Raw genomic sequence first — 15,574 nt, forward strand, 5'->3', positions numbered from 1 at the left:
ACACTACAGCACAGAAAACAGGCCATTCGGCCCTTCTAGTCTGTGCCGAAACATTATTCCGCTAGTCCCATTGACCTGCATCCAGTCCATAACCCTCCAGACCTCTCCCATCCATGTACCTATCCAATTTGTTCTTAAAACTTAAGAGTGAGCCCGCATTTACCATGTCAGATGGCAGCTCGTTCCACACTCCCACCACTCTCTGAGTGAAGAAGTTTCCCCTAATGTTCCCCCTAAACCTTTCCCCTTTCACCCTAAAGCCATGTCCTCTCGTATTTATCTCTCCTAATCTAAGTGGAAAGAGCCTATTCACATTTACTCTGTCTATATCCCCCATAATTTTGCAAACCTCTATCAAATCTCCCCTCATTCTTCTATGCTCCAAGGAATAAAGTCCTAACCTGTTCAATCTTTCCATGTAACTCAACTCCTGAAGACCTGGCAACATCCTAGTAAATCTTCTCTGCGCTCTTTCAATCTTACTGATATCCTTCCTATAGTTAGGTGACCAGAACTGTACATAATACTCCAAATTTGGCCTCACCAACATCTTAAACAACCTCCCCATAACATCCCAACTCCTATACTCAATACTTTGATTTATGAATGCCAGGATGCCAAAAGCCTTCTTTACAACCCTGTCTACCTGTGATGCCACTTTCAGGGAATTATGTATCTGAACTCCCAGATCTCTTTGTTCCTCCGCACTCCTCAGTGCCCTACCATTTACTGGGTATCTCCTACCTTGATTTGTCCTTCCAAAATGCAACACCTCACACTTGTCTGCATTAAATTCCATCTGCCATTTTCTGGTCCATTTTTCCAGTTGATCCAGATCCCTCTGCAAGCTTTGAAAGCCTTCCTCACTGTCTACAATGCTTCCAATCTTAGTGTCATCAGCAAACTTGCTGATCCGATTTACCACATTATTATCTAGATCATTGATATAGACAGCAAATGACAATGGTCCCATCACAGATCCCTGAGGCACACCACTAGTCACAAGCCTCCAGTCTGATAAGCAATCATCCACCACCACTCTCTGTCTTCTCCCACACAGCCAATTACGAATCCAGTTTACGACCTCTCCATGGATACCTAGTGTCTGAACCTTCTGAACTAACCTCCCATGTGGGACCTTGTCAAAGGCCTTACTAAAATCCATGTAGACAACATCCACAGTCCTTCCTTCATCTACTTTCTTGGTATCTTCCTCGAAAAACTCTACAAGATTCGTTAAACACGATCTACCACGCACAAAGCCATGCTGACTATCCTTAATCAGCCCTTGGCTGTCCAAATACTTGTATATCTGATCTCTCAGAACACCTTCCAATAATTTACCTACTAATGATGTTAGGCTCACTGTAATTACCTGGTTTACTTTTGGAGCCTTTTTTAAACAACGGAACAACATGAGCTACCCTCCAATCCTCCGGCACCATACCCATGGCTAAGGACATTTTAAATATTTCTGCCAGGGCCCCTGCGATTTCTACACTAGTCTTTCTCAAAGTCCGAGGAAATATCATGTCAGGTCCGGGGGATTTATCTACCTTTTGCATAATGTCTTTTTTGCACATGGGTTGTTTGTCAGTATTTGTTTGTGTATAGTTTTCCATAAGTTGTACTGTACTTCTTTATTTTCCTGTAAATGTCCACAAGAAAATAAATCTCAGAGGACAATATGTTCTTCGATAATAAACTTTACCTTGGACAGTGTTGCAGAAGGCAGCTAACTCAAACATTTTGAGAGCTTACTTACTTACTTTATCCCTTCACCCCTACTGGGGCACAGGCCGCTGACAGCAGCTCGCCAGAGACCCCTGTCCTGGGCCAGTCTCCAGGTGCAGCCCATCCTCGAAGATCCCTCCTTTCCCAGGGCTGAGGTCTGTTGGTGTTTCTGTAGCACTGGGTTTTTACGGGATTTGGTTGCTAGCCCCTTGTCCAACCCCCCTCCATTCACAGCCAGGCTTGGGACCGTCCATGGCGGAGTTATTTTGAGGGCAAGTATTGATATTTTTGTGAGAATGCGATGCTGTTCATGTGAAACTGTCAGCAGCGGAATTAGAACTTGGGCTGTGCCAGAGCACAGGGGGACAGCTTCTGTTGAACATCCAGAAGTGTAATTTGGAGGATGTGCTGTGTCAGGAGTTTTCGTGTCCTCACCGGTGCTGTAGGACGTTGAACTAACATGTGAAGGAAACATAACAGCAGAAAGAAGACAGGAAGATCCAGGAAGGTCTGAGAGAGGGTTGCACAACTACTAGGGTGACTGTAGAGATGCCCTGAACTGAAACAAGAACGTTAATAGACTTCAGGGTATGGACAGGTTAGGGGGTGGGGCACATAAAGCAGGTGAAACTTAACACAGAAGCATGTGTAGTGATGTATTTGAGGAACTCAGCAACTCAGGCAGCATCAATAGAGGGGAATAAATTGTCCCAGATTGGATGCACATGTGAGGAAGAGGTATGAGAGAGCATGAGGGCTGGTCAGTCAGTGAGCCTGGCGTTTGGGGTCCTGTCATCAGATAGCCAGGGTTGATACCGAAGTTCAAAGCCTGAAGGTTAATCGGAAGTCCAGATGTTGCAGCCCGATTGCCGAAACCTGGAGCTGGAGGACTGTCCTTCTGTGTGGGTGAGAGGGAGGGAGGAGGAAAGGGGCTTGTTTTGCTGCTGTTGTTGTGTTCTGTTGTGAAAGGTGAAAAAAGTAAATGGATGAAGAAGAAAGAATCTGATAGGTATGAACAGTGGACCATGGGAAAAAGGGAATGAAGAGGAAAACCAGAGGAAGGTGATGGGCAGGTGAGAAGAGAAGGGGTGAAAGGGGAGCTAGAATGGGGAATTAAAAAAGAAAGAGGAAGGGGGAGAAATTACCAGAAATTGATGTTCAATTGATGATTCTTTCCAATACTGATGAAGGGTTTTGGCCCAAAATGCTGACAGATTATTCCTCTCCATAGATGCTGCTTGACCTGCTGTTTCTCCAGCATTTTGTGTGTGTTGCTCAGGACTATCAGCATGACAGAATGTCTTGGGTTTACACAGTTTTCTACTCGGTAGGAAGAACAAGGAGAGGTAATATTAACCAGAGGGTACAGGAACAGCAATCTGAGAGGTTGGCATATAGAGCATCGAAAGTGACAAGACAGCTTGAAGATTGACTTAAAAAACCATACAGGGCCCAGCGACAGGAGCAAGGAAGTCATGGCAAGACGTTGTTCATTAATGGTAGATGTTTGAGTATTAGCCACCAAATTCCCTGCATGGATACTTCACAGTTACTTTATGGTAAATGTATTGATTATTTATGGACGGTTTGTCCCACTCCCATCCTGCAGGAGGCTAAGTAGCATCCACGCCAGGACCCACAAACTCAAAACACTTACATGTTTTACAGTAGGAATGAAAAAAAAACAAGTAGTAAGGCTGATCGGCACCTCCACCCACTAACCCACCCCTCCACATCCTCAACCACCACTACTCTCTCATTTCCTGTCAGTCACCAAATGTACAGGCAATCCTGCGCCGAGCGTCACCTTATGGACATACATACAATCTATATACGTTACCTATCTTATGTATTTATATTTATTGTGTTTTATTATTATTATTTTGTGCTTTATCTTATTGTGTTTTGCTGTGCTGCATCTCATTCAGAGTAACAATTATTTTGTTCTCCTTACATTTCTTTATAGGAAATAGCATCAAACAATCTTGAATTTTATTTTTTTTCTTGTACACGTGGAATAGTTTGCAAACCAATACAGTACGTAATCTGAAAACTGGAGTAAACAGTGCTCGTGAGCAATGCTGTCCTGGTTTAAACTTGCCAGCAACATTTGCAACTGCAACAAAATGGCTCTCATTTTATAAACTTTCTGTGTGTGTGTGTGTGTCTCTCTCTCCCCCCCCCACCATCTCCCTCCCTCTCTCTGTCTGTCTCTCCTCTCAATCCCACTCTCTCCCTCGCCTTCTCCCTCTCTCCACCTCTTTCTCTGTCTCTCTCCTCTCACTCCCCCCCTGTCCCTCTTCTTCTCCCTCTCTCCACTTCTCTGCCTCTGGCTCTGTTTCTCTCCGTCTGCCCCCCTCTTCTTACTCCCTCTCTACCACTCTCTCCCTCCCTCCCATCTCTCTCGCTCTCACTCCCATTCCCAGTCTCTCCCAATTTCTCTCTCTCACTTCTCTCTCCCTCTGTCACTCTCTCACTCTCTCAGTCGTGCTCTCTCTCTCTCTCTCTCTCTCTCGCTCTCTCTCTCACTCCCACTCTTCACATACAAGACAGCACACACCCTGTACACAATACCAACTCTCAGAACAAATACTTGCCCCAAATCTTCGCTTCTCTCCACACGGAAGTTCGGTTGCTGTGACGGTTATTTTATTTGTACATTTGAAGAGTTTGTTGTTGTCAAACTTCACTGAAATGGAACGTGTGGATCCAATATGAAAGTCACGCTTGGCTTTTCTGATCATAGTGGGGACCTTGGCTTGGTATCTGGCCCTTTTATCCAGTCCATCGGATATGAAGCTCTTCCCCCCACCCAACCCCTTTTCCATATTGTCCAATAGATTGACACTGTTCTGGGTAAGGTAGAGTCAAAATGAAATATTGTTGATGTAAGTTTATTCTATGTAATTTTCTCTTGTCACCTGTTAGATGTTAATCTGTCACACTCTGTTCTGATTTGTTGTGTGTGCGTGTTTGTGTAAAGTATGTGCATGATGTGTGTGTGTTCATGTGATATGTGTGCATGATGTGTATGTGTGTAAAGTGAGTGTACGATAAGTGTGTTCATATATGTGTGTGTGTAAAGTGTGTGTACAATGAGTGTGTGCACGATGTGTGTGTGTGTATATGTGTGCGTGTGTGTGTGTGTGTGTGTGTGTGTGTGTGTGTTTGTAATTGGTAACTGATGTGATGAACTCTCGGTTGGATATTGCATGGATCACAGTACCTGGTCGACAGATGTCTGCATCGTCACACTTTACTGCACGCACCGTGACGCATGCGGAACGATTCTCTGTCTGGGCTGAACACACGGTGCTTGACTCTGTCGGCGTGCAGATTTAAGTCAGCCAATGCACAGTAGGAGTGAAAAGTGGTATTGCAAGGAAATCTCCTTATGGTTTCCACTTTCTGACCTGACCTGCCTCCCAGAGTGAATTCTAACAAATATTTGTGTGACTGTGCTAAACGTTTGGAGTGGTAGCAGAATTGAAATTCCCTGGGAACAAAAAAAAACTTGTTGAAAGGTTTCTTGTGCATCCAAGTGCATAATGAAATTGTGCAGTGAACATACATGTGTTGTTGCACACTGGGTCATTGGTAGTCTTGTTGACCAGAATCCTTAGGACGTCAGAGTTGTTGGAAAAGGGTAATCGGCCACTGGGGTTCCTATAGTTAAACCATAAAACCATAAGACCATTAGACATAGGAAGAGAATTAGGCCATTTGGCCCATTGAGTCTGCTCAGCCATTCCATCACAGCTGATATATTATCCCTCTCAACCCCGTTCTCCTGCCTTCTTCCCAAAACCTTTGATGCCCTCACCAATCAAGAACCTATCAACCTTTGTTTTAAATATACCCAATGACTTGTCTGTGGTAATTAATTCCACAGAGTCACTACCCTCTGGCAAAAGAAATTCCTTCTCATTTCTGTTCTAAAGAGACACCCTCTGTTCTGAGGTTGTGCCCTTTGATCCTAGACTCACTCACTATAGAAAGCAGCCGCTCCACATCCATTCTGTTTCAATGAGATCCCCCTCATTCTTCGAAACTCCAGTGCGTACAAGCCCAGAGTCATCAAACACTCTTCAAGGTAGAGCAATTACCTTTCATTATCCTGATACAACTAACATCTTTATTTATAGCAAGTTACTTTTTGTTACCACAGTCAGGGTATATTTAAGGCAGAGGTTGATAGATTTCTTCATGATTCAGGGCATGAAGGGATACGGGGAGAAGGCAGGAGATTGGGGCTGAGACGGAAAATGGATCAGCCATGATAAAATGGCAAAGCAGACTTGCTGGGCCAAATGGCCTAATTCTGCTCCTATAACTTATGATATGGGTATTTTCAAACAGGCACAATCATGACTGAACTTTTGTTGTTAGACCACTTGGGCAGTGAACCCCAAAACTGCTAGGCTAATCCGATGAATTTAAAGGTCTTTGAGTTGACACTTTGATAGTGGTTGGTAAGTGGAGGTCACAGTTTGAAGTTGTGCTCAAGACCAGGACATAGTTCATGGTTAGAGGTCAGAGGGTGATCCGTGTCCCCAGGTCTTATGGAAGGTTGACGGGTTGGCCAGCCCTCTGTCCCTGCAGTGCAGATGGTGGGTTGACTTAATTACTTACCAAATTGGGAAATGAATTTCCATTTCTTACCATTTCCTTAAGGTTTTACTTATCATTGGAGTAGATATGGTAAATACAAGCAGGCTTTTTTCTCTGACGTTCGGTGAGATTGCAAACAGAGGTCATGGGTTAAGGACCAAAGGTGAAAGGTTTAAGGGGAACGTGAGGGGGATCTTCTTCACCCAGAGGGTGGTGAGAGTGTGGTACGAGCTGCCAGTGGAAGTGGTAGACGCAGGTTCAATTTCAACATTTGGACGAGTACATGGATGGGAGTAATATGGAGGGCTGTGGTCTGGTGCAAGTCGATGGGAGTAGGCAGAATAACAGTGTGGCAGGGACTAGATGGACTAAAGGGCTTGCTTCTGAGCTGTCGTGCTCCAGGACTCTGTGACTGCAGTGATAGGTAGCAGCTATCATCAGTTGGGATAGAGCATGTGAGGTGGGTATAGTATAGCAACACTTTGCAAACTATTGGATCAAATGGTCTGGAATTGCACCAGGCTACTTTGAGCCTGTCTGTAGGATGTATCTTTCCAGAAGGGGCTGTTACCGTTCTGTATCTCTAAGTAAATAAAATATGTAAATAATCAACCCTTTGCAGGTAGTTTTAACACTGTGCAATGTTTATCCACCATCTGCAACTCTCCAGAGGTTTAGACCATTGCTATTCTTCATTCTGACTGGCTCTCTGCCAAATGCTCACACTTCTTTTGAACATGAATGCATGCTTTAAATTGGCAACTGTGTCGAAACCCTTAGCATCTCACCTCTGGGCATCTGTTCCTCCTTGGTGCCCCTGCCTGCAGTTTGCATGGAAGCTATCTGGTGCTGCCTTTACCAGTCTGTCATCTCCACCGCTGCATGCTCTGACTCTCCTCTGCTGAAGTCTCACAGTGTGTCTTTTTCTTTCCTTAGTTGCGCTGTAAGGATTTGTGGCTTCTATATGTTCATCCAGGTAAGCTTTCATATGACCAAAAACATATGAAGCTTATAAGTTCTGGCCTCATTTGCTTTATGAGGCTTGAGTTCCTCTTGTTTGTACTGCAGAAGGTGCAGAGTGCTAAATTCTGATGGAGACTTACAATCAGACGTGCTTAATTCATCATGACTACTACTGCCCTTTCAAAACCCTCCAGAGCATAGCTGTTTGGTTGCTCATTAACTCAATCTGAAGTCTGCCTGTTCCGGAGCCCAAGTCTAACTGGCAGCAAATCAAGTTCAAGTTTAATTGTCATTCAACTATATATTAGAAGAGCCAAATGAAACAGGTGTTACTCCAGAGCCAAGGTGCAAAACGCATTGCCAACAGCACACAGCACATAGCACACTGTAAATGCACAGAAGTTGAACTTGGATTACAACCTCAGGCAGGTACCGGCAAAAGTAAAAGCTAATAGAGAATAAGCAATGGACACACTGCTGGGAGATCTCTGTGGGTCAAGCAGCGTCTGTGGGAGGAAAGGAACTGTCAACATTTCAGGTCAAAAGATAGAACGATGGGCGCCACGGTTAGTAGATTAATTGGTTATTGTAAATTGTCCTGTGATTAGGCTAGGGTAAATCAGAAGACTGCTGGATGGCGCGCCCTGAAGGGCCAATTCCACACTGAATCTCTACATCACAGTACAGGGACTTCAGTCCACAACTTTGTACTGACCTTGTAACCTAATCCAAGATCAAGCTAACCCTTTCCTCTATGTTCATAAGTAAAGAAACTACCATACAAAGAACATATCTTAAAACATTGAGCTGTAGAAGGCCCTTCAGCTCACGATGTGGTGCTGACATTTTAACCTACTCCAAGATCAATATAACCCTTCCCTCCTACATCCATGTACCTATCTAAGAGTCTCTTAATTGTCCCTAATGTATCTGCCTCTAACACCACCCTGGCAGTGCATTCCAGGCACCCACCTCTGCCATTCTCCCTGCTCCGATACTTTCCACCAATCACCTTAAAAATGATGCCCCCTGGAATTAGCCATTTCCACCCTGGGAAAAAGTCTCTGGCTCTCCACTCAGTCTATGCCTCTTATCATCTTGTACATCTCTATCAAGTCAGTGCTTCAGGTCTTGAACCCCTGCATCAAGGCCCAAAATGTTGACAAGTCCTTCCCTCACACAGATGACAGGATGTATGGCAGTGTAGTTAGCGCGTCACTCTACAGCGATCACGGATCAGAGTTCAATCTCCTGCTGTCTGTAAGGAGCTAGTGCATTCTCCTCATGACCACAGGAATTTCCTCCGGGAGCTCCAGTTTCCTCCCACATTCCAAAGGCGGACAGATGAGGCTTAGTAAGCTGTGGGCATGTTATGTTGGTGCTGGAAGTGTAGCAAGACTTGCTGGCTGCCTCCAGTACATCCTCGGACTGTGTCAGTCATTGACACAAGCAGTGGATTTCACTGTATGTTTCCATGTACACATGACAAATAAAGCTAATCTTTAATATATAATCTCTCACAATGAGCACCTTTACACAGCAAACTACATCAGTATATCCCTAACAGGAGCCCCTGTGATTACACAGAGACCATAATAGAAGGTATTCCCATGGGCAGACACACGCAACCCTTCCCTGGAGTAAATTTCAGTCTCCTGTCATGACGAAGACTGTGGACCATGGTAGATGGTATCCCCATGGGCAGACACATGCAATCCTTCCCTGGAGTAAATCTCAGTCTCCTGCCATAGTGGCATATTTAGCACTTGGGCCCTTGCACCTGAGAGGGGAATTGGTTCCACTGTGTGTGTGGCCTACTCTTCATTGTCCAACATAATGGGATATCTGCTCATAGGAACAGATGATGTAGTAACATCACCATTTTAACACCTATTTCAAACTAATGCCGATCTCCAGCATTTTAACTATTTCCGAATGGAACCTCATGGAAACTATACGGAAGCTGTTTTGGTGAAAATGGCAGGAGTTGGACTTGGAGGCTTGTCTGACCTCGGTAAGCTGGTAAACCCCTTGATAATGTTCGTTTAAAACTCATCGTTCAGGGATGGGACAAAGTAAGAGGGAATCGCTTGTTCTGTTTCTTTAAACTTTTCCTTATTTCAACATTTACCTGACAAATCTTGCACGGCATGGTAAGAAAACACCAATGCCCAGGAACAGAAAGGTCTACAGAAATTAGAGGATACAGCCCAGTCCATCACATGAAAAGCCCACCACACCATTGAGCACATCTACAAGGAGCACTGTCACAGTACAACAGCATCCATCGTCAACAACCCCCACCATCCAGGCCATCTTCTTTTCTACTGCCATCGGGCAGGGGGTACAGGAGCCTTAAGTCCCATACCAGCAGGTTCAATAACTATTATTACCTTACAACAAGAGATTCCGCAAATGCTGGAAATCCAGAGCAACACACACAAAATGTGGGAGAAACTCAGCAGGTCAGGCAGCAGCTATGGAGAGCTGAAAGCAGTTGACGTTTCAGGCTGAGACTCTTCACCAGGGCTGGAAAGGAAGAGGAAGAGGCCAGAATCCAGACTATACCTGTGGTCTGTGATGTCTTTCGGTTACACAGATATGAGACTCTTCATCAGGACAGGATAGGAAGGTAGGGGAAAGAGAACATTTCTCTTTCTTTTCCTTCTAGTTTCTTTCCCAGTCCTGATGAAGGGTCTCAGCCCAAAACATCAGCTGTTTATTCCCCTCCATAGATGCTGCCTGACCTGCTGAGTTTCTCCAGCATGGTGTGTGTGCTTCTCTGAATTTCCAGCATCTGCAGAGTCTCTTGTGTTTGAATCAGGGTCAGAATCAGGCTTATTATCACTAATATATGTCATGAAACTTGTTGTTTTGCAGCAGCATTACAGTGCAATACATTACATTTTCTATAATTTACAATAAGAAATATATATATAAAATATTATATATTGTACAAAAGTAGTGAGCTAGTGTCTATGGATTCAACATCCATTCTGACAGGCTGGTACGGGGGGGGGTGGTGGGGGGGGCTACTGCACAGGATCAAAACAAGCTACAGAAAGTTGTAAAATTCGTCAGCTCCATCTTGGGTGCTAGGCTCCGTAGTATCTAAGACATCTTCAAGGAGCAGTGCCTTAGGAAGGCAGCATCCATTGTTAAGCACCTCCAGCACCCAGGGCATGCCCTTTTCTCACTGTTACCATCAGGTAGGAGGTACAGAAGCCTGAAGGCACACACTCAGCGATTCAGGAACAGCTTCTTCCCCTCTGCCATTCAATTCCTAAATGGACATTGAACCCTTGAACACTACCTCATTTTAAAAATATATATTATTTCTGTTTTTGTACTATTTTTAATCTAATTAATATACATATATATGCTTACAGTAAATGATTTACTTGTTTATTATCGTGTATTGCATTGAACTGCTGCTGCTAAGTTAACAAACTTCATGACACTTGCCGGTGTTAATAAACCTGATTCTGATTCAGAAATCTGATGGCGGAGGGGAAGAAGCTGTTCCTGAGACATTGAGTGTGTGTCTTCAGGCTCCTGTAGCTGCTCTTTGATGGCAGCCATGAGAAGAGGGCCTGTCCCGCGTGGCGAGGTTCCTTCATGATGAGTGTTGCCTTTTTTGAGACATTACATTTTGAAGATGTCCTTGGTGGTGGGGAGGCCAGCGGCAATGGGGGGCCGAGCCTGGCAGAAGATTAAGATGTTACACCCGTTCATTAAAAGCCCTTTTGCTGTAAGTTGTTCTTCTTAAGAATTTAAAAAGGGTGAATTGCTGGCTGAGTGGGGGGCCAAATGGCTGTAAAGATGGTATTGGTGCCTGGATGACTGTTGCTGCCCCATCTTATGTTTGTGAACAATTTCTGATGAGAGAACTTGCCACTTGCACACCGGTCATTCTGAAGCCTTGTTTCTTATCGTGCAGGTGGCTTCCAGTTCCACGAGCTGATGATGCAAGGGATGCCACTAAACATTATTGACCTGTATGTGGGCACAATGAAAACGTTACCCCACAAGGAATGATGGTCGCCATGATGTGTGTTGACAACTGCTTGTCCCTCTTCTCCATCACAATGTGGTTGTAGCTTCTCATTAGAGTTTGGCAGCGCTTTCAACGTACACGGGCTTGCAATGTTTTGGCTTTGAACTGTCAACATGCAGTGTATACACTGGCCAGGATTCTGAAACCTTTTAACATATCAGCACAATAGTGTAACAAAATGAACAGAAAATGCTGGAGGAATTCAGCAGGTCGGGCAGCATCTCTGGAGGGGAATAGAGAGACAGCGTTTTAGACAAGACCCTTCACTGGGCCAGGAGAGTCTTGGACTGAAATGTCAACTCTTTTATTCCTCTCCGTGGATGCTGGCTGACCTGCTGAATCCTTCCAGCATATTATGTGTGTTACTCTGGATTTCCAGCATCTACAAAATGAGTTATTTTTTCATAAGGGTGGACAGTGGGGGAAGGAATTAGGTTTTGTTTCTATATCTGTAATTTTTGACTTGGCCATCAATGAAATAGCAAAGTTAAGTCTTGCATGCTGAATTGAGAGATTGAGATAATGCTGCAATGATTTTACAGTCTCTTCATTCAAATCTAACCCAAAGCTATAAATATTTGTAAGGTGTGTGCTAACAAAGTCTGTACATTCATAGGCTGCCTTTGTCAAATATGTTAGCTTGAGGATTTCTTTCAGAGTCTAACCACGGTCTGAATGTCTGGTGTTACTGCTGTGCACAGATCCCATCTGAGTCCTTTGTTCAGGTGAACTATCATGAGATATTCCCATTCACTGGCTCAGCTGAAATTCAGACCGTGACCTCCTCTGCAGATTCTGAACTAGAATCCAGGGGAAAATGTTTCTCTTTATCCATGTTTTGTAAACTCCTCACTATTTTAAATATTCTATCTAATCTCCTGTTGGCTAACAGGTCAACCAGTACCTTGTCTAAACTGTTGTAAAGTGCTGTAATATCTTTATTGCATGAAAGCTGGCTTTGAAAATTACAAATAAATAATTTAAAATGAATTCAACTGTGTATATTTTCTGCATTGGTTGTTGATTAAAGATTAGCTTTACCTGGAACATAGAACAGTCTAGCACAGGAACCTTGCATTTGTCCTACTGAAGTGCAACATCTCACATTTATCTGAGTTAAAGTCTATCTGCCATTTCTCAGCCCATATCTGCAACTGATCGATATCGTGCTGTATTCTTTACCACTATCCACAACTCCATCAACTGTGATATCATCTGCAAAATTACTAACCCACCCATCTACATTTTCATTTAGGTTATTTATATACCTCACAAACAGCAGAGGTCCCAACTCAGATCCCTGTAGAACTCCGCTAATTAAAGAACTTCAGCTTCAGTCCCTTCAACCACTACCGTCTGTCCTCTGTGCACGAGACAGTTCTGAATCAAAACATAGACCCTGTGCATCTTACTCTTCTGGGTGAGCCTCCCTGAGGGAGTTTGTCAAACCACTTACTAAAATCCATGCCCTCATAATTTGTCACAGGTATATGCAGTGAAATGCAACATTTACCTCAAATCAAATCAGTAAGGATTGTGCTGGTGCAGCCTGTAGTGTTGCCATGCTTCCAACACAATCACAGCATGCTCTCATTTCTAATCCTAACTCTTTGCACCTCCAATTTCTAAATTTGCTCCCCATTTAGAAAATAATTTGGCAAAGTGCATAGCCTTGACCTTCCCTACACTGTATTCCATCTGCCACTCTTTGCCCATTTGCCTAATCTGTCCTCCTGCAGACCACCCCCCCCCCCGGTTTCCTGAACACTGCCCTGCCCCTCCACCTATCTTTGAATCGTTTTCAAACTTGGCCACAAAGCTATCAATTCTGTCATCCAGATCATTGACATATGATATGTGGACCCAACACCAACTCCTTGTGAAACAACATCAGTCACTGGTAGTCAACCAGAAAAGGCCCCCTTTATTCCCTCTCTGCCTTCTGCTGGTCAGCCAAACCTCTGTCCACGCTAATCTTCCTTGTAATGTCATGGGTTCTTGTCTTGTTAAGCAGCCTCATGTGAATGGCTATGGGCAGGATAGTTGCTGTAACAAGCTGTGATGAATCTGGACAGAATGCTTTCTATGGTTCATCAATAAAAGTTAGTATATAACATATATACGCGGCTCCACAGTGGAGAGAGTGGAAAACATCAAGTTCCTTGGGGTTCAGATCTCAGACAATCTCACCTGGTCCAGGAACACTACTGGGATTGTGAAACGGGCCCAGCAGAGATTGAACTTTCTGAGGAAGCTTAAACAAGCATCACTTCCCACTAACATCTTAACTACATTCTGCAGAGGCGTGGTTGAGAGTGTGGTGACCTTTTGCATCACAACCTGGTACTCCAGCTGCAGTGTTGTCGACAAAAAAGGCTTGCAGAGGGTGGTTAGGGGAGCAGAGAAGGTTATTGGGGTCTCCCTACCTTCTGTCCAAGACCTCTTTCAGAGTCGATGCCTCCAGAAGACACGGTACATCATTAAAGACCCCTCACACCCTCTCCATGAACTGTTTGTTCTTCTGCCATCAGGCTAACGTTACAGGAGCATCAAAACTAAAACCACAAGGCTACTAAACAGCTTCCTCCCACAGGCAGTCAGACTGCTAAATAGCTGCTCCACCTAACTCTGCTTTGGACACTTTTAACTTGCACTGGACACTTATAACTGATTTTAACTGACATGTGGCTGTTGTGTTTTACTATTTATTGTTATGTTTATTATTTAGTGTTGCGTTTTGTTATGTTATGATTGCACTGCTCCTGAGAAACGCTGTCTCATTCTGCCCTGCAGAGCTGACGTATGGTTAGAATGACAATAAAGTTTTTTGAATTTGAATATATATATATATATAGTTTGTCAGAGAATATATAACAGAGGTGCCCTGGCAGGATAGATTAGAGGGCTCGTCTAGGGAGGCTATTTGGGTGGAATTGAGGAATAGGAAAGGTGTAGTGATGCTTATAGAGGTGTATTATAGACCAACTAATGAGGACCGAGAACTGGAGGAGCAAATTTGTAAGGAGGTAGCAGATATTTGTAGTAAGCACAAGGTTGTGATTGTGGGAGATTTTAATTTTCCACACATGGACTGGGAAGCCCATTCTATAAAAGGGCTGGATGGTTTGGAGTTTGCAACATTTTTGGAGCGACACATAGAGGTACCAACTAGAGAAGGGGCAGTGTTGGATCTCCTGTTAGGGAATGAGATAGGGCAGGTGACAGAGGTATGTGTTGGGAAGCACTTCGGGTCCAGTGATCACAATACCATTAGTTTCAGTGTAATTATGGAGAAGGATAGGACTGGACATAGGATTAAGATTTTTGACTGGAGAAAGGCTAACTTTGAGGAGATGCGAAAGGATTTAGAAGGAGTGGATTGGGACAATTTGTTTTATGGGAAGAATGTAATAGAGAAATGGAGGTCATTTAAGGGTGAAATTTTGAGGGTTCAGAATCTTTATGTTCCTGTTAGGTTGAAAGGAAAGGTTAAAAGTTGGAGAGAGCCATGGTGTTCAAGGGATATCGGAAACTTGGTTCGGAAAAAGAGAGGGATCTTCAATAAATATCAGCAGCTTGGAGTTAATGAGTTACTCGAGGAATATAAAGAATGTAAAAAGAATCTTAAGAAAGAAATTAGAAAAGATAAAAGAAGATACGAGGCTGCTTTGGCAAGTAAGGTGAAAATAACTCCAAAGGGTTTCTACAGTTATATAAATAGCCAAAAGGATAGTGAGGGATAAAATTGGTCCCTTAGAGAATCAGAGTGGACGGCTATGTGCGGAGCCAAAAGAGATGGGGGAGATTTTGAACAATTTCTTTTCTTCGGTATTCACTAAGGAGAAGGATATTGAATTGTGTAAGTTAAAGGAAACAAGAAGGGTAATTATGAAAAGTATGACAATTAAAGAAGAGGAAGTACTGGCACTTTTAAGGAATATAAAAGTGCATAGGTCTCTGGGTCCGGACAAGATATTCCCGAGGACCTTGAAGGAAGTTAGTGTGGATATAGCAGGGGCTCTGACAGAAATATTTCAAATGTCATTCAGAAACGGGGATGGTGCCGGAGGATTGGCGTGTTGCTCACATGGTTCCATTGTTTAAAAAGGGTTCTAAGAGTAAACCTAGCAATTATCAGCCTGTGAGTTTGACGCCAGTGGTGGGTAAATTGATGGAAAGCATTCTTAGAGATGGTATATATAATTATCT

At 43.7% G+C, this 15,574-nt stretch overlaps 2 protein-coding genes across 10 annotated transcripts in view; both read left to right on the forward strand.

Moving 5' to 3' along the window:
• The window catches only part of mybpc1 (myosin binding protein C1), a 158,281-nt gene extending 145,940 nt beyond the window's left edge, over positions 1–12,341 (forward strand). For 8 of the 9 annotated variants that reach the window (XM_063057633.1, XM_063057634.1, XM_063057636.1 and 5 more), the window contains one exon: positions 11,249–12,341. In XM_063057633.1, coding sequence (XP_062913703.1) covers positions 11,249–11,346 — 98 coding nt within the window. In that variant the 3' untranslated portion in view covers positions 11,347–12,341. Of the gene's footprint in view, positions 1–7,281; positions 7,322–11,248 lie in introns of all 9 variants that reach the window. The other variant, XM_063057635.1, reaches the window with a different exon arrangement.
• An 879-nt stretch (positions 12,342–13,220) lies between these two features.
• Positions 13,221–15,574, forward strand: part of LOC134352218 (cholinephosphotransferase 1-like) — a 37,194-nt gene continuing 34,840 nt past the window's right edge. The window contains exon 1 of the mRNA XM_063059512.1: positions 13,221–13,265. Within this exon, the coding sequence (XP_062915582.1) occupies positions 13,221–13,265 (45 nt within the window). The remainder of the gene's footprint in view (positions 13,266–15,574) is intronic.

The sequence above is a fragment of the Mobula hypostoma genome, chromosome 9, assembly GCF_963921235.1.
Source record: "Mobula hypostoma chromosome 9, sMobHyp1.1, whole genome shotgun sequence".
Classification (NCBI taxonomy): domain Eukaryota; kingdom Metazoa; phylum Chordata; class Chondrichthyes; order Myliobatiformes; family Myliobatidae; genus Mobula; species Mobula hypostoma.